Genomic DNA, 18,868 nt, shown 5'->3' with positions numbered 1-18,868 from the left:
AGATGTTCAAATTAAGTGCATCAAACCCGCAGGCTGTGCAGAGCCGTAACCGAAGGTCCTTTCTGGAAGGTTCTGGAGCCTCCGAGAAAAACCGAGTTTCCTTGCTTTCCCAAGTCTGATAGCGTTTGGCTTGGCAATTAAGTTCCACAGATGGTTTCGTTGCTGGATCATCACTGTTTAACTGATTTCTCCATAAGAGGACTTTTGTACTTTTTGTTTTGATTGGGTTTAAGTTGATTCTTTTGCTCTTATTACGTTTGCAGCAGGAGGCTGGCATCCCATTGGTTAAAAGTCACTGTTCACTGAATAGGAACCGTGACCAGCACGTTCAGGGCACACAAATGTAGCTGTTTCCCTGAGCTGTGTTTGTGGGTGTGTGTTGATCCGGGAGGGACCTTGAAAAATGCTGAGAGAGCAGGAGTAACTTTGACTTCACGGGAATGAAGTGGAGATGAAGCAGCCGCTCTGGTTGTTGGGGGCTGAGTGCCCGAGGGGCGGCGCCGACCCCAGCCTCCCAGAAGCCCCGACCGTCCTGCGCACGTCGCCGCCACGGCTCCGGCGGCAGTCGGGGATTCCTCCTGACGGTGATGGGCGGTGCCGCCCTGTCTGGCTGGAAGGATGTGCTGCTACGGAGGAGAGCTCCGACCTGGGGTGGTGGCGGGCGGGGTCTGCCCTGGACCGGGGGGCCGCCAGCTGCGGGCTTCCCCCGCCCAGCGTTTCTCTGGGGACACCCCTGACATCTGTCGGGGAACAGCGGCAGCTGGGTTCGTTCTGATTGTGGCTGAAAGAGTATTTTCTTCTGGTGTTTAAAATGATCAAGGACTTTACTCGAGTCTGGCTTGATACTGGAATCTTAAGCAATCTCTTATGAAAGGGCATTTGATGGAAGTATTACCACCCTTTTAGGTAAATAGTCAGGTCGACACACCATGAAGGACTTTCCAGAAGATCCTTCCTCAAGCACAGGTGAGCGTGTGCCTTGTCCACGCCACGGGCTCTGACTCTCTGTGCAGACGCCCCGTTGTAATCATGTTGCTTCTGGGAGAGAGACCCCGCCCCAGACAAGTCACGTGTGGACACCCTGGCGCTTGGGAGTGGCGAGCTGATAGAAGCCCCCAAACACCCTCGCCCAGCGAGATCCGGGCCTCGCCACCTGGCAGCACACGGCTCACCGCAAGATGGCCAAGGACGGTGCTTCCTGAACTCTCTACAGCCCGCCAGCTGGTGTCCGTTCACACGGGTGAGACTCGTTTCCTGTGTCCCCAGGGCCTGGCGCCAACCCGAGTCACCTCCCTCCAGCCCCTCCACCCTCCTGCACTCAGAGCCCGGGATGCCCGCTCTGGGGACCGGCCAGACGGAGCCCAGGGAGCCGGCCACCTCCCCAGCCCAGGTAAGACGGGAGGGCGGCCAGCCACGTCGGTGCAGCCCCGGCCAGACGCCCGTCCACCGCGCATGTCCTCGCGGGCATGGCGCCCCAGAACCCGCGTGCTCGGCATGTCCTGGGCGAGCCTGTGTGGTCACAGCTGCTTTCCCGTCCACCCTCCACTCCACAGTCCCCTCAGCCCCATGTCACTCAAGGTGACACAGGTGTCAGCTTTGCAGTAATAGTTGCAACCTGTTGTATGAAGTTAAATCGGTTTTGATATTTAAATTAAAATATTTTTTGGAGGCATTTCCCCCCCTAATATACAGACTCATACAGCAGCAAGTTAAAAACCCAGTTCCTCAAACTGAGCAGTGCCGGCCTGTCTCCAGCAGGTTTTGCCCAGGTGCCGGTGGCTGCGTGTTTGTCCTAGGGCGTCTGAGATCCACTTCCTGTGCCTCAGGTCACAGCTGGTTATTTAAAGACAGGTCTGTTAGGTTCCATTGTTTCCCTGAAGAAAAAAATATTTAAGGAGGGAGAGCTTGATCACATATTTTGTAATTTGAAATAAATCAAATGCTATTCCCGTGTGTTTGAAAAACAGGATGGTTTTGGTGGGAGGGGCAGGCGTTCTGTTGACGTGGATTTTTCGCGCGTCCGTTCATCAAGAATTAACTGCAGCTTCCTTTCCAGACGCGTGGCGGTTTCCGTGTGGTGACTGGACGGGGACACGGTGAGTAGGGGGTGACGCGCGTCTGCACTCCAATCTTCCCAATTCCATCGCGTCCCAACGGCCTGTAACTCATCTGTCTCTCCTTCTAGGTTGATGTCCCTCGGACCGGGAGGCCTGGGCCGAGGGGCGGGCCCCTCCGGAGGAGGCTCCAGCAGGTGCCTGGGGTTTCCACGGGGTCCGCCGGCCCGGCCAGGATGACCAGGGTCTCCTTCTGGCTCACTGTGTGGCCAGGAGCACTTTCACGGCCTGGATGGACTTGCCCAGGGCTCCACCCTGAAGTCAGCCAAGGAGCCCCAAGGAGACGGACGCCTCCGCTGCGGACAATGGTTTTGAGGCGGGCAGGCTGGAACAGGCCCTTGGCACTTGGGGGCGGACGTTTGCATGGGCCTCTCTGCTGCGGGCAGCCCGGCGTCGGGTCCAGGTGGCCAGCGGGTGATGGCAGAGCTGGCACCAGGCGTCGGTGTGAGCCTTTAAAACGGTCACTTCCCGAATCCTTCGCCGGGCCTGGTGAAGGCCTTTCAGCGCCCAGTGGTGGGCAGGTAGGACAGGCGTGCCTCCAGCCTCCAGGCAGGGGGATTGTGTCGGATCTTGGGACCAAGTGGCTCTGACCCCGTTACTTTCCAGAAAGATGTGAGGATGAAGCCCAGTCTCCACAGCCTCGGTGTGCCCTGCCTGCCACATGCGAGGGAGACAGAGTTGCCAAGCTGGCTTCTTTTCAGAAAGGGCACGTTGTCCTTGCTGGAGTCCAGCTGTCCTGGACGCGTTGGGCCCACGTCTGCAGGTGGCTGAGGACGCAGGGACTCCAGGACCCTTGGCCAAGCGGCAGGTGGGCTTAGGAAGGAAGCAGGCGGCCCATTCCAGGGTCCGAATTCCTGGAGTTGCCAGGCCCATTCCCACCCCCCGTGGCCGTGGCCGTGGCCGTGGTCAGGGCATGGTCCACGTGCAGCTCAGGCTGCCCACCTGCCCCAGTCACTCCAGTCTTTACAATCATTAGATGAGTTCTGAAGATGGAGAAAAGTTGGGCTTTGAGAGAGGCCCAGGATGCTTGTTGCCAAGGTGACCCCGCCGGAGCAGCGTCCCTGGGAGTTCAAAGACCTGTCAGTGGTGTCACTCCTTCTGAGAGGGTTTATTAAGTGCCTGTTTGCATATAAACAACATTTCTGAGAAAAGGAAGCTTTCCTTTCCTTTTTTTGCTGGTCACGGTGGGATCTTTGGCTGTTAGGCCGCAGAGATTGTGTGTCCAGATGGGGTTATGCTGTCGCAGAATGCGCGTGTGCACCACCCACGTTACCTGCGCCCCCAGGGATGCGACCCTGTAGCTGCTTCCCTGTTACTTGCTCGCTTGTGGGACTTTTCCCTGTGTGGATGGAGCGTGACCTGCGCCTGCAAGGAGGCCTGCCCTGTGGAGAGGCCCCGCAGTATTGTGCAAAAAGGCTTTTTGTTAATTTTTTTAAATAATGAAGAAATTTCAGAAAGTTTCCGTTGTACCTAAAAGAAATAGGTTTGTTCATTGAAGCAGTATTTACAATATCCAAGATATGGAAACAACCTGAGTGTCCATCAGTGGATGAATGGATAAAGAAAATTCAGTGTGTATACACACACACACACACACACGGGATATTACTCAGCCATAAAATAAGAATGAAATAATGACATTTGCAGCAACATGGATGGACCTAGAGCTTATTATACTAAGTGAAATAAGTCAGGCAGAGAAAGACAAATACTGTATGATTTTACTTACATGTGGAATCTAAAAACAAAAACAACAAACAAAAAAAAACAAACAAGCTCATAGATACAGAGAACAAACAGTTTGGTGATTTCCAGGGGTGAGGGTGGGAGAAAATGAATGAACTGTTTTGGTGCATTTTATAGTTTAAATGAGTTGAATTTCTTTTTAAGATAGAGAAAGAGAGAGAATATCTCTTCTTTTAAAAAAGATGTGTAGATGGTAAAGTGATGGGAACATAGGAAACATTTTAGGATAGATGGCCCCTGAGTTTGTTCTTAGTTCTAATATTATTTCCCTTAAAACGGTACTGTCATCCAACATATGAAATTTTAAGCAAGTTTGTTTAGGTATTCCATTGCTTACATTTTATTGAATTTCTCATGGAAATATCCTGGAATTGATTTCAAAGAGTTTTTAAAAATTTATCAATATGTAATGTTAATCTTTCTTGAATACAAAGGATTGCAATAATAAAAGGTTGGTAATTTAGGTCTCTTTACAGCCACAAAACTTGCTACATGTCTACAAGTTCACTGTGGGCTTCCTGGCCTATTACCACTTTCACAAAATGTGACTGGGTAGCCTCACAAACTCGGGTACCAGCCACGTGTTGTAGGGTGTGTCTGCATGCGTGTGTGTATGTGTGTAGAAATGGGGACTCCTACTTGCTTGGGGATACTAACTTACTGTTTAGACTGTATTTAAAATATATAAGAATCCAGTCTGGATCATTGTCAGTTTGGTGGTTGCACATAACTCAGGAGCTAAGAAAAGGCACTAATTTATTTTAAAGAAAGAATTCTGAAATAAAATTTCAAGTTCCAGTTTCAACCATGACTAGCTTGTATTGGGCTTACCCTCCAGGCAAAAACTACCCGAAAAGCTGGCCCCCCAAAACCACACACACATATACACACATACACACACCTACATACACATATACACACACATAGACACAAATATACACACATATAGACACACACACACACACACACACACATCCTGGGGAGCAATCAGTGCAGGTGGGACTTGAAGGCTGCAGTCCTTGAGGGAAGGAAGAATCTGTGAAAAAGAGTCCAGCGAACCTGCTGGAACTGAAAATACAATGTGTGAGGCTGGGATCCATTAAGTAGTTTACAGCAGTCTGGGTACCACCCGAGACAGGATGAGGAGACTGGAAGACAGAGCGATGGAGAGGATCCAGGCTGAAGCTTAGGAAAGAAAAGCATGGGGACAAGCAAAGACACACAGAGGAACAGTGAAAATGTATAATACGTGTGTGATTGGGGTCCAGAGGAGAGAGGAGAGAAAATGGAGCAGAAGCAGTAGTCGAAAAGACAATAGCAGAGAACGTTCCAAAACTGATGAAAGACATCAATCCATAGATTCAAGAAACTCAGCAAACCCAAAGCAGGATGAACACTAAAATAAAACAACAACCAAAAAACAAAACTGGGCATGTTGTAGTCAAACTACTGAAAACCAAAGACAAAAATTAAAATCTTGGGCTTCCCTGGTGGCGCAGTGGTTAAGAATCTGCCTGCCAATGCAGGGAACACGTGTTCGAGCCCTGGTCTGGGAAGATCCCACATGCCACGGAGCAACTAAGCCCATGCACCACAACTACTGAAGCCCGTGCGCCTAGAGCCCCATGCTCTGCAACAAGAGAAGGCACTACAGTGAGAAGCCCGCGCACTGTATCGAAAGGTAGCCCCTGCTTGCCACAACTAGAGAAAGCCCGCGCACAGCAACAAAGACCCAACACAGCCAAAAATAAATAAATAAATAAAATTTAAAAACATGTAAAGGTTTTTTTTAAAAATAAAATCTTAGAAGCAGCCAGAGGAAAAAGACATTAAGAGGAACAACATCAAGATTGACATCTGACTTTTCAATGGAAACGATGGCACTAGTCTCTGAGGCGCTGCAGAAATGCCGAGACCAGTATTCTATACCCAGCAGAAGTATCCCTCAGAGACCAAGGCTATGTGATGACAATGTCACACAAAGAAACAAAACCGAGGGGATTCATTGCCGGCTGACAAGAAGTACTAAAAAACAGCCCTCTATAGAAAGATCTTAATCATTTAAGGCAATATTTACAGCTCCTTGTGGGGTTTTTGACTCAAATAGGAGCATAGCACATGACACAAACAGCTCAAAGGGTGGGGGGGCGGTGAGCGAGCTTGGCCGTTGGATGAGTCTTGCCTTCTCTACAAAGTTGCAGTGAATGATGGCAAAAATCATCACGTACAGCTCAAAGGCTTATGAAGAGAAAAGTGGAATAATACTTGATTAATTTGAAAGAAAGCAAGCAAGGAAGTTTAAAGGAACAAAAACCATAAAAGGACAGAATAGAACACACATAGGGAGATGGTAGACGTCACCCAACTACACTAATAATCCTGTTATTACCAATGGACTGAACACTGCAGGAAAAAGGAAAGATTATCAGCTTGCTTTTTAAAGAAAATTTGTAGATAACATGCTTTGTAGATAAGAGCACAGAAAGGTTTCAAGCAAAAAGATAAAAAAGAGAAACCAAGGAAACACCAGCCTACAGAGGCTTATTGATGTCAGCAGCAAAGTAAACTGGGAGGGGTGTTGCTCTAAGGCCACTACACAATGACAGGAGAGTCAGTTCAGTGGGAAACGCAGATCCTGAAATGCATAGGCTTGCTTTTTAAATATATGGAGTGAAAGTTGACAGCACTAAAAGGAGAAAGAAACAAGTCCACAATTAGAGTTGAGGATTTTTAACAAATTTCCTCAATAATTGATAGATCAGCATACAAAGTATCAGTAAGGACGGAGAAGATTTGAACACAGTTTTCAAATATTAACCTTGAATTCCTGGAATAAACCCCCCGAGTCACAAGATGCTGTTCTTTTTCTATATAGTTGGACTCAGCTTGCTATTTTGTTTAGGAGTTTTGCATCTTTTTTCAGAGAAGTATTGGCCTATAACAACATGGTTAACCAGGTCGTACATTGCACCAAACAAGTGCAGAACATTCCAAATGCACAGGAAACATTTACAAAATAGACCAAGCGGGAATGTAACGCAGGTCTCAGCAGATCCCAAAGGACGAAATCATACAGTGTGCGCTCTCTAACCTCAGTGAAATTAGATTTTAAAAATCAACAACAGAAAGATACTAGAATAAGTCACAACGGAAATTATAAAATATTTTGAACTGAATGATAATGAAAATACAACATATCAAAACTTGTAGGATACACCTAAAGTGGTATTTAAGGGAAATTTATAGCTCTAGTTGCACTTATTAGAAAAGAAGGAAAGTTCTAATTTGGGGGGTCAAGAAGTGAGAAAAAGAATAGCAAATTAAACCCAAAGAAAGCAGGAGGAGCAAAACAGAGCAAATATCAATGAAATAGAAAGCAGACGGACAATAGAAAAATGACCAAAGCCAAACGCCGGTACACTGAAAGATGAATGAAACAGACAAACTCCTGTCGCAGTGATCAGTAAAAAGAGAGGGAGGTTGACTGTCAATAAAAGATATTAAAAAAGATCATTGCTAAGATCCTACGGACGTTAGAATGATAAGAGAATATCGTGAACAATTTTGTGCCAATACCTTTGACAAGTTGGAGGAAATGGGCAAATTCCCTGAAAAACACGGTGTATCAAAACTGAGCAGAGGGGAGCCCCGTTGGGCACACGGGGCTGCCCCTGGTTGTCTGGTCGTGGGGTGATCAGGCTGGGAGTGTGGCTCAGAGCGTGAGAGCTGGTAGAGGACAGCGTGGCTCTGGCTTGGTCGCCAGGAAGCTGTGCTCACAGGCTGGTTATTTATCATCTCTTGGAATGCCCCGCCCCACCCCCACCCCCCACCCCGCCCCGGGAGGGCAGCCCTGCCGCTGTCACAGGGCCCCAGACGCCGCAGGGTACAGAGACTGGGAGCAGGGTCAGCGCAGACAGTGGAGGATCTGGAGGAGGGGCAGACACCCAGCCTGACAGCGGCCGAGGGGGCCAGGCAAGGAGGCCGTGGACGAGGGTCTGACTGGGCTGTGATGTGGGCCCCTGTCAGGGACACTGGGGCGGGCGGTCTTTCCAACACGGGGACCCGAGTGAGCTGGATGCCGGCGCGGATGAAAGAATGAATGTTGATTCCTGCCTCAGCCTTAAGATGGGAATGACCACAAACCTAAACGTGTTTAGAAGGGGACGGTGGTGCTCGTGGTCATGGTGATGGGCAAAAGTTTCTTAAGCACTTCTTAAGAAGCACTCGTGATGAAAGTTTGATAAAAATTTTGTATTAAAAGAATTAACATATGGGACTTCCCTGGCGGTCCAGTGGTTAGGACTCGGCGCTCTCACCGCCGGGGCCTGGGTTCAGTCCCTGGTCAGGAAACTAAGATCTTGCAGGCCGCACGGCACGGCCAAAAAAAAATTTTTTATTAAAATTACTGATTTCTTCACTAAAAGACACCATTGTGAGAGTGCAAAGGCCAGTCGCAGACTAGAGAAAAGGTCTGCGGTAAATACATCTGACGGAGGATCCAGGTTCAGAAGCGTCCATAAAACTAAAACATCAGGGACGTCCCTGGAGGTCCGGTGGTTAAGACTTTGAGCTTCCGGTGCAGGGGGTCCGGGTTCAATCCCTGGTCGGGGAACTAAGATCCCCTATGCCATGCGGTGCAGCCAGAAAATTTAAAAAACAGACAAAAAATACCCCCCAAAATAAAACATCAAAGGAAAAGCAACTCAGTGAAGGATCAGAAGACGTGACAAGCACGTCACAGAAGAGGGTGTGCAAATGACCAGGGGCTAGCTGTCGGTGGTGGCTGGGAGATGCCGATTCCACTGGGGCCCAGATGTTCTTCTCAGGTGCGCGTCCAGCAGGGGTGAGAGCCTGGCCCACTGCCCGTCGCTGCCCAGCGGGCACGGGGTCCTGTGGTCACGTGGATGACAACACGGCAACGAGCAAGGCCACGCTGGCTCCGTGTTGAGTGAGCAAGGCCACACCTGGGTGTCAGGTCCCCCCAGACCGAGTTGTAGCCCAGCGTTTGGTGATGGGGAGCCGAGCGGCCGTCGCCTGGGGTGGGTGGTACTGACCAGCCGCAGGCGCCTGGGTGTGCGGTGTCCTGTTCGGGGGGTGGTTCCCGGGTCCGTCTGCAGGTGAAAACTCACCAAGAGGTACATTTAAGGTGTGTGCACTTCACGTATGGTTCAAAACCTTCCGAAAGCAATTTGGACACATCACAGCTTCACTGTATTCTGACACACGATAAGTGGCAGCCACGTCAGTTTATAAAAGGAAAAACAAAGTTTGGTCCATGTTAGAATCCCTTTCTGAAATGCACTTGAAGTGCAGTGTCTTGGGAATTACAATCAGGAAGAGTACGAATCCAGGACAGTGACGGATCAAAGACTTTGAGTGCCCTTCTGGAGAAACCGCCCCTCCGGACTCACCTGCAACCTGCCAGTGCCTTCGGTTTGCTGGCAGTTCCTTGGTGTCTTGGGCGTTATCTTGAAATCGTTCTGGAACGTTCACTGGTCAGTGACGTTTAGGACAGGTCTGATTCTCTGCAGGGCTGGGTGGAGACGTGGCTTCCTCTAACGCTGCTTTGCTGAGTGGTATTCTTGTATGTACATTTCTGCACAATTGTAGCTCAGTGTTGCTGAACTTCATACTTCAAATAATCTGGTGCCAACTTCTGACGTCGCTTCCTCATTTTCAAGCTTGCCGTTCATCCTGGACACTTGGTTCCAGACAAAAGGGCTCCATTTTTAGGGCAGATTGGTAGAGAGTGTCTGTTTCAATTTGATGCTATTTGTGCTTTTTCATTTATTTCAATTACTTTTTCTCTATGTGGATTTTTAAGGCTTTATTAGTGTGTTTATGAGAGTCAAACTACATGATGTTGAAAGGTTTTCTAAGACATATAGACTGTACACCACGAGGTATGGAAGTGTTAGCTTCTTTCCCATGTGAAGTTATTTTAATCATAACAGTCGGTGAAAACTTTCCTCAGTACTGTTCATCAAAGTAGTGGGTTGCATGGTGCCCTCCACCCAAAAGACACGTGCACATCCTAATTCCTGGTACCTGTGAGTGTGACCCTATTTGGAAAAAGGGTTTTTCCAGACATAATTAAATTAAGGATCTTAAGATGACATCACCTTGGAATATCCAGTTGGTCCTAAATCCAGTGATGGGTGTCCTTATAAGAGACAGAAGAGGAGACACAGACACAGAGGAGAAGCTACGAGAAGATGGAGGCAGAGACGGGAGAGATGCAGCCACAAGCCCAGGGATGCCTGGAGTCCCCAGAAGCTGGAAGAGGCAGGAAGGACCCTCCCCTGGAGCCTCTGAAGAGAGTGCGGCCCTGCCCACACCTTGACCTCAGACGTCTGGCCTCCAGGACAGAGAGGACCGGTGTCTGTTGCTTTAAGCTGCCCAGTTTGTGGATACTTGTATTAGCAGGAAACTAATACATTAAGAAAACACCAAAATTTGGGACTTCCCTGGTGGCGCAGCGGTTAAGAATCCGCCTGCCGATGCAGGGGACACGGGTTCGAGCCCTGGTCTGGGAAGATCCCACATGCCACGGAGCAACTAAGCCCGTGCGCCACAATTACTGAGCCTGCACGCCACAACTACTGAGCCCACACGCCTAGAGCCCGTGCTCCGCAACAAGAGAAGCCACCGCAATGAGAAGCCCGCACACCACAATGAAGAGTAGCCCCCGCTCGCCACAACTAGAGAAAAGCCCGCGTGCAGCAACGAAGACCCAATGCGGCCAAAAAGAAAAAAGGAAAAAGAAAGAAAGAAAACAGCAAATTCCTCATCACGGGGTAGGTTCAGACGCCTGCAGCTGTGTGCCCAGTGGAGGCGTGGGGCGGGGGTCACGCTCACATTCGTGCAGCTGAATTGTGTTTCTGGGGAAGAAATACAGCACTTATGTACAGAGATAAGTGTTTTTTTAACATTTAGGTCTGAATTGTTAAATGCAGGCTAGAATAAATCAGATTTTAATTTTATGTTTATAGAAGCAGAATAGAAAGCAGAAAATAACTCAAAAAATTTATTTGAAATAAAATAACCTAAAAGCTTGTCTCCTCACTTGCCTTTTCCATTGCAGAGCGGGTGGTGCACTTGCTGTGTTCCGTGCTGACATGAAAGCTGGGGTCTGTGCTGGGGAAGCGGCGGGAGGCAGGTGTGGGGGGCCGCGCTGCCGCCTCGTCGACCAGGCGGGTCGGGCCGGGCCTGGGGGTCAGACAGGAAGGGAGACGTAGAGTGGGGGCTGCCAGGTGTGGTCCGTCCAGACGCGCCAGGCTAGGTGCCCTTCCCTCTGTCCTGTCTTGGACCCCCACCCGGACCCACCTGTCTGCGGGCCCTCTTTGGGGAGGCTGGAGCCGCCCCCCGGGAAGGGCTGCTTCCTTGCGGGTCCAAGATGCTCTGGTCGCCCCTGCAGCCGGGACCCCGGCCTGCAGCCTTGCAGGGAGCAGTTCTGCTAACAGCGGTGACCGCCGTCTGTGTCCCGCGTACCGGAGCATGGCCTTGGCCCTCAGGAGGACTGAGGGTGCGTGGCCCACGGGGCCCGACGGCCGGCATGGCCCACTTCTCAGGATTTCTCTCCAGGGGCAAAGGTTCTTTTGTAGGCGCTTTGTTGAAGCATTGTTCACAAGGGTAAAAAAATGGAAACACTTTACTTGTTTGTTGAATAAATCATGGTGTATTCGCACATTTAAGAACTTGCAGTTAAAAATCGTAGCATGAAAATGTGGTCGCAGCCGTCACACTGTGAACCGTGGCCGCCTTGTGTGAAGGGATACGGGCGACTGTCCACGCCTCTCGCCGCTCGTCTGCCCCGGCTCCCAGCCACAGGCACGTCGAAAGCTCCTACACGTGAGAAAATGCCTTACTTCTTAGGACAGGGCTTGGATTCTCAGAGACACGTGGTGACTGCCCAGGCTTGGTGGGGACGTAGAGTCCCGTCTGTGTGCACAGACGCCGTCAGGCAAGCGGGCGGCCGGGCCTGGGGGTGGCATCGGTCATGAGCTGCGATGGGGTCCGCACAGCCGTCTTGCGGCCGTGGTGGCCTCCCCGGGTGACGCTGTCCGGCCTGCGGGTGGACAGGGGCCATCCTGGGTGGTGTGTCCCTGGTGCCTGACGTCCGTGGGTGCGGGAGACGCCAGAGTGAGAGCTCTCGGGTCCCTGAGAATGGCCAGGCTCCTGGCAGGCCTTGCAGACGGTCTCACTGACCCATGTTCTGGAAGATAAAGAAATCTGGTTGCTTGATTATTTAGGCACCCTTTAAGATGTCTCAGGAGAAAATGTACGGCTTGTTTAAGAAGCAAAATAAAACGTTACACTCGGTGTTGCCTGGTGTGTTTCAGGGGTGGAGGTGCAGAGTGACCACCAGCCTCTCGATGCTCATGGGGACCTGGGTGTGTCCAGGGCCGTTGGGCTCCGTGTCACTGCACTGCGCCTTCCAGTTGGCGCCATTTCCATGGCGACCTGCCCGGGGCTGGGTCTGAGCACCAGAATGGATTGGAGGCCTGGGGCACGCTTCACGCTTCGCGGAGACGGCGGCGAGGGCCCTGCCCCCGTGTGATGTGCGGGGCGGCCCGGGCTTGGGGGAGCTGGGCAGGATGGAACCGTCCCGTCGTTTGTCCAGTGACCTGGCCGGCTCCCTCGAGCGAGAGGGGCCAGCTTTGGTCACCTTAGCTTCCCCGGCTTCTCCCCACGCTGTGGGCTGTGTCACGTTGCAGCCTCTGTTTTCTTGTCTGCTTCCCTCTGGCACTTCTGGGGGCAGCTGTGACCGTGGCCAGGGCCTGCCAGGCACGGACATTCGGTGGCATCTGACCAGGGGTCCCGCTGCTGCTGGTGTTCATTCTGCCCGCCTGCCTGCCTTTGGCCTGACCGTTGGGACCCTTGGTCTGTCCCCTGGGTGCTGGTGCTGGGGTGTGGCCGGCGAGCACTGTGGGTGGTGTGAGGGCTGGGGCCTGCTTCCAGATGCCCAAGAGCAGACATCTGCCCTGGGCTCCCTACCCGGGACGAAGTGCCCTCGAGCACCTGGGGGCTCCCAGCAACCCTGGTGAGCTTGGGATGACCAGCCCAGGAGGCCTTAGGTCTGAGTCCTGGATGGATGCCCCTTGGCTCAAGAGGGGGTCACTGTGGTGTCCGCGGGGGCTCAGCATAAAGGACGTCACTCGGGGTGAGCTGCCCAGTGCCCGGGCAGAGCGGGACTGACCCCACGGACCCCAACCCCTGACCTCCCCCCTGAGCCCCCTGGAATGTGGCCCCGGCCCGGGGGCCCACGGTATCACTCCCTGAAACATGGGGAGGGACAGTGAGGCCGGACGCTTGCTGCGCATCAGGGGCTGGTGTCCTCTCGCTGGGCCGTGTCCACCAGGTGGCACCCCTGCCCTGGCTGCGGCCATGCGGACACGTGGACGGGGCGGAGACGGGTCCGTGCTCCTGTTTCTGTTGATTCCGCGCGTGCACTCGTGTGTTTTAGGGGCTGACACGGGAGGTACTGGCTGATCTGAGAAGCGCGCTTTCTTAGAACGTGGGAGCAGCCGTCTCTGCTCTGGGCCAGGCCTGACTGGAGGCTCTGGACCCCCAGCCCCACGGGGACACCCGAGCGCGGGCGGTGGGCGGGCTGTGCAGGGTCCGCAGGCTGACCGGCCGCCACCTATCTTGCAGTGAACGAGTTCACGGTCATCAGGAAGAAGTTCCGCTGCCCCTACTGCAGCTTCTCGGCCATGCACCAGTGCATCCTCAAGAGGCACATGCGCTCCCACACGGGCGAGCGGCCCTACCCCTGCGAGATCTGCGGGAAGAAGTTCACGCGGCGCGAGCACATGAAGCGGCACACGCTGGTGAGCGGGCGCAGGGCCGCGTGGGGGTGGCATGTGGTCAGTGGGGGGTCGGCGTGGGTCAGCATAGGGGTCATCACGGGGTCAGCGTGGGGTCAGCACAGGGTCGGTCCAGGGCACGCTCTGCGTGGGGCTGCGGTGTCCGGGCAGGATGGGGACATGGGTTGTCCAGGATGCCACGGGAAGCCCTGAAGTGGGGCCCGCCTTGCGGTGGGAAAGACCAGGACAGCAGGGAGGCACCCCAACCCCACATCCCTCCTGAGCAGCTCTGCCCCCGGCCCCAGGTGCAGAAGGCAGGTGAGCACATCTCCCCCCAGTCCCACTCCTCAGCTTCCCCTTTGGGGCCCCCTCTGCTCCAGCCCGGCCTCTGCAGGTGCTCCCTTCCCTGCCAGGACCCTGCCCCTGCCCCCCGGCTCCTGCCACGTGGCCACTTCCTCCGTGCCCCGCCCTGCAATTGCCGTGGGACCCTGGCCCCTCTCCCCTGCAGCCCCTGGAAGGTTCTGAAGGCCTGGCTCGCAGCTCAGGAACAGGTGCTGCGCAGATGAATTTGCTTGGCCAGGAAGTGATAGAAAAGGTCACCATTGAAACAGGGAGGCAGATTCACCAAAACACAGCGTGAGGAACCCTTGGGTGGGTGAGAAACGAGGGAGCCCAGGCGGCTGGGGCATGGGTGGGGAGAGGACGCTGGGGTGATGTCATGAGTGAGGGGACCTCAGGGCCGCACGGGCTGGGCCGGACCCCCGCAGCACCCTGAGCCGCTGACCAGCAGGAGGGGAGGAGGGGCGGAAGGGCCACACCCCCGCGGTGAGGGGGGCCGAGGCGAGAGCTCAGGGGTGGCCCCAGCGGGGTGAGCCACGCGAGGGAGCGAGGGAGAGCCCACGGCCTGGGCCTCATTTGGGGCTGGGCTCCCCGGGGAGGCTCCCTGAGGCCAGGTGGAAAAGCTGGAGGGGGAGGCAGCCCTCGGAGCCAGGGCCCAGGCTGGCAGACTGCGGGGACGCCTGTGTCCCCCCGAGGGGCAGGTGTGCAGGGCTGGGAGGCAGCTGAGCCTCCCCTGACAGCAGAAGGGCAGCTTGTTCCTGCCCCGCCCGCCCCGGGAGGCTTAGCCAGGGCGCAGGGGGTGGGGGGGCCGTCTCAGCAGCCGCCTCCCCGTGGAGCCGAGTACTGGGTCGCCCCGGCGCCCACATCCTTCCCTGCCCATCCATGCGTTCATTCGGACGAGTGCCCGGCCATCTGGTCCCAGAGGCCAGGCTCCGTGGCTCCCCGGGAGCTGTCCCCGCCGCCCAGCCCTGCTGTGACCGGACTGGGGTCTTTGTTCTTTGCAGAGGGTCCCGGAAGCCCTGGGTTTAAAATGTAACAAATGAGAAAGACCCAGGAAGGGTCCCGGGAACCAAGTGGTTTGAGGCTTTGTTTCTGGAATCAAAACCTGTGAGGCGGCCCAGCTCCTCCTGACGTCCGACCAGGGCGCATCCGGCCTCTCGCCTTGCCTAGGCTGGTTGGCAGCAGTCGCAGGTCCTCGTGGTCGGGTTTCAGGGAAGGCTGTGATGGGGCAGACGTTCACGGTGGTCTGCGGGACCGCTGAGCTGGGAAGCCAAGGGCGCTCGGCCAGGCCCGTCGGTTGGAGAATTCAGAAAGGCAGGAGGCAGCATTCAAGCAGCAATCACGGTCCCCCTGGGACCCCCAACCCTGCCGCCCCAGGGGTTGGGCACTCAGCCCGGCTCTTGGCTGTGCTGATGGCTTCCTAGAAGGCAGGTGCCTCGAGTCCCTCTCGGTCAACGCTGTCCTGGGCTCCCATCACCCGTGCCCCCAGGCCCCCCAGGCCCAAGCCGGGAGCCACCAGAGCCCTGGCCATCCCCTCATGGGGCATAAGCGGGGGCGGGGCGGAGGTGAGTGCGCCGCCTTGTGTGCTGGGAGGTGTGGGGGCAGCATGACCCCCAGTGCAGATCTGAGCCCTGGGCAAGCCCTGGGCAAGCCCCAGTGGGGGGGGAGACACGGCCGGCCCAGTGCCCAGCAGCCCTCTGGATGGGGACGAGTTTTGGTGGCACCTGCAATTCTGTGCGTTCTGGCTTTGTGCAGCGGCCCCCGGCCAGGGCTAGGGGTCTGAGCAGCCTAGCAGACTGACCGCCACCCACCGAGACCTCACCTTCTGGGCCACTCAATCCTCCCCCTCCACTCAACTGACTGTATGTCCCCCCACACTGACCATCGTCCCCCACACTGACCACCGCCCCCCCGCACTGACCACCGTCCCCCCGCACTGACTGCCGCTCCCCCGCACTGACCATCGTCCCCCCACACTGACCACCGCCCCCCGCACTGACCATCGTCCCCCCACACTGACCACCGCCCCCCCGCACTGACCATCGTCCCCCCACACTGACTGCCGTCCCCCCGCACTGAACTCGTCCCCCCGCACTGACCGCTGTCCCCCCGCACTGACCATCGTCCCCCCGCACTGACCGCCATCCCCCCGCACTGATCATCGTCCCCCCCACACTGACCGCCGTCCCCCCGCAGGTGCACAGCAAGGACAAGAAGTACGTGTGCAAGCTGTGTAGCCGCGTGTTCATGTCGGCCGCCAGCGTGGGCATCAAGCACGGCTCGCGGCGCCACGGCGTGTGTGCCGACTGCGCGGGTGGCGGCGGGGCCGGGCCCCTGGATGGCGGCGGCGCCGAGGGCTCCCCTGAGCTGTTCGCGGGCGACGGGCCGTACCTGGAGGACCCCGAGGACCCACGTGGCGAGGGCGAGGAGGAGCTGGGTGAGGACGAGGACGACGTGGGCCTGGCCCCCGAGGACGCACTACTGGGGGACGACAAGGAGGACGAGGACTCGCCGCGGGGGCCTCGCAGCCCTGCCCGGGGCACCGACAAAGACTTCACCTGGATCTCCTAGGCTGGGCCGGGCACTGGGCCGCGGCCGCCCCCGCCTGTGTGCGCCCCGGACCCCCTTCACCTGCTCCCCCCCAACCCCTCGAGGACACCCGGGGCTCGGAGGCGGGCGCTGCCCCAGCGCACGGGGTGGGTCTGAGCCCAGGGAGAGCCCTTGTCACCTCCCCCAGCAGGGGTGCGGGCCGGGCATCAGGGGAGCCCAGGACGCACCGGTCTGGCGTCGGACTCACCGTGGCCTGTTACCCGGAAAGGGCCAGCGCTGGCTGGGGTCCCAAGTGTGGCCCCGAGGCCCGGGTCCGGGAGCTGTTAGAGTTCTCCTGACCCTGGGCCCCGTCCAGGGCCCCCGCCTCTGCTCCCCGTTCTCAGCCGTGGGGTCACTGCTGGCGGCTGCCGCTGCCCCCCGCCCTCGAGGGCTGTGCCGTCCGGTGGCAGCCTGCGAGATCCAGGTCTGGCGTCCAGAAAGCCCCGCGGCCCTCCCGCCTCTGGGCTTTGGTGCTCAACACACAGCAGCTGCCGACCTCGGCCCAGGGTGCCCAGGTGCTATCCCCCCACTGAGGCAGCTGGGCGGGGGGCCCAGGTGCTCCCACCGTAGGGGCCTCCTCTTTCTTTGTGTGCACTTCTCTGGGCTGGCTTGCCCCTCCGCCCCACCCGTCCTGCCGCGCCCAGGCCACTCCTGCTGACCGTTCCGGGCGGCTCGCCTTCGCTGCTGCTAACACCGGATGGTGCCCCCGACGCCAGTGCTCCCCACGCCGCCTGCGGGGGCCGCCCCCTCCCCGGGTGCTCAGGGCCCCGGTTCCGTGAGTAGCTAAGGGAACTGAGGCTGGCACGTAACGTGGTTCTGTTCGGTGTTATCTTTCCCGCTCGACGGCACTCGCAGACGTGTCTTTCCTTTGGTTCCTTCCCAACCAAGCCCCCTCACCGTCTTTTAAACGTGCTTACGACCCCCTTGTCTCTCTTTTTTCTGAGAAGCCGGGGCCCCGCCGTGTGCTGTGAGGACACTGTGGCCCAACCCCGGCCTGTCTCCCTTTCAGGCTCGTGACACGTACATTCCATCCCCTCCAGCCACCTCGCTTGGGAGCCCCTGCGGGACACCGTGCCAGGGCCCCTTGGTGCTGAGCTAGAGCCGAAGGAGACCCTGGCTTGATTTTCTCTCTCCCCACAACCTCAAGCCGAATGGCTTTACTGCATTTCTCCCGGGTCCCATCTACTCTTTCTAGGTGGAGAAAGGCAAAGCCCACAGAACCCTCCTTAGTAAGTGGCTGGCTGCGTGGACACGGACAGGTGCTGTCCTTGAAGCCCTGCCCGGGGAGAAGTCGCAGCTTCATTTTTTGTTTTGCTTTGTTTTAAACATAGCCACCTTTCTCTCAGTCAGAAGAGGGCTGCCCTCCCATCCTCAGCTGGGGACGCTGCGAACTCCTCAACGCCGGCATCCTTAGGGAAGGGCCGGGCCGGGGGACAGGAGCCCGGGGCGGGTTGGGGTGCCTCCGGGGCCAGCGCCCCCGTCTGCCTTTCACAGTAGGGCCCAGCTGAGCCCCTCAGTGGGGCTCCCCACTGTGTACCTTTCCCCCACTTTCTAACCCCTTTTATAAAGACTTCCTTTCTTATCAGATGCGTTTGGAAACCAGACCTTTGCTACCAAGCGTCTCTGGGTTTTGTATGGGGCCGCCTCTCAGCCCGCCGCCCGCACCCCGGGCCACCTTTGCGCCACACTCAGGACCTGCTCGCTCCCGCTCTGGACCGTCCTGGCTGACTTTTAACGGGGCCCTCAGTGCCACAAGGGCATTTTCTTCCTCAAAACAATACCCTGGAAAACCGAGGGTCCCACCTCCCGCCCCCAAGCCCCGTGTGTTCACTATTCTCGTGTGCGGTTAACTCGAGAGCTGGATTTCAGAGATGCAGGCGAACACATCGCCTCCAGAGGCGTGGAGGGAAAGACGTGTAACGAAGGTTTCTTTTTTAACGTGATCTTTTTTTTTTTTTTTTCAAATCTATGTTTAAACTAATAAATATTTTTTTATGAAGCGGAAAAGCGTGTAGATCACATCTCACATTTTGTACCTTTCCGTCTGTGTGCGTCTGTGTTTGGTGTCTGCAACGCCGATGTGGGACGTGGTCCATCGGGTGGCAAGGTCTTTGGGGGTGGGGGAGGGGCGGGGGAACCAAGATTTTGTATCAAGCTCTGGATCCTGACCGGGTTGTATGCTTGAACTCTAGGTTTGGGAACAGTCACAACACTGCCAGGACTGGATAGGGACCTCAACTGAAAGGACACAGCTACTGCTTCCAACTTTGCACA

The 18,868-nt window shown here is 55.8% G+C and overlaps 1 protein-coding gene across 2 annotated transcripts in view; it reads left to right on the top strand.

Annotated features, from left to right (window-relative positions):
- ZBTB46 (zinc finger and BTB domain containing 46) overlaps window positions 1–18,679 on the top strand; it is a 57,287-nt gene extending 38,608 nt beyond the window's left edge. For both annotated transcript variants that reach the window (XM_057529817.1, XM_057529818.1), the window contains exons 4-5: window positions 13,515–13,690; window positions 16,202–18,679. In XM_057529817.1, the coding sequence (XP_057385800.1) occupies window positions 13,515–13,690; window positions 16,202–16,576 (551 nt within the window). In that variant the 3' untranslated portion in view covers window positions 16,577–18,679. The remainder of the gene's footprint in view (window positions 1–13,514; window positions 13,691–16,201) is intronic.
- Window positions 18,680–18,868: the final 189 nt, after the last annotated feature.

Source organism: Balaenoptera acutorostrata, chromosome 15, assembly GCF_949987535.1.
Source record: "Balaenoptera acutorostrata chromosome 15, mBalAcu1.1, whole genome shotgun sequence".
NCBI lineage: Eukaryota > Metazoa > Chordata > Mammalia > Artiodactyla > Balaenopteridae > Balaenoptera > Balaenoptera acutorostrata.
This window is presented reverse-complemented; position numbering and strand designations above follow the sequence as displayed.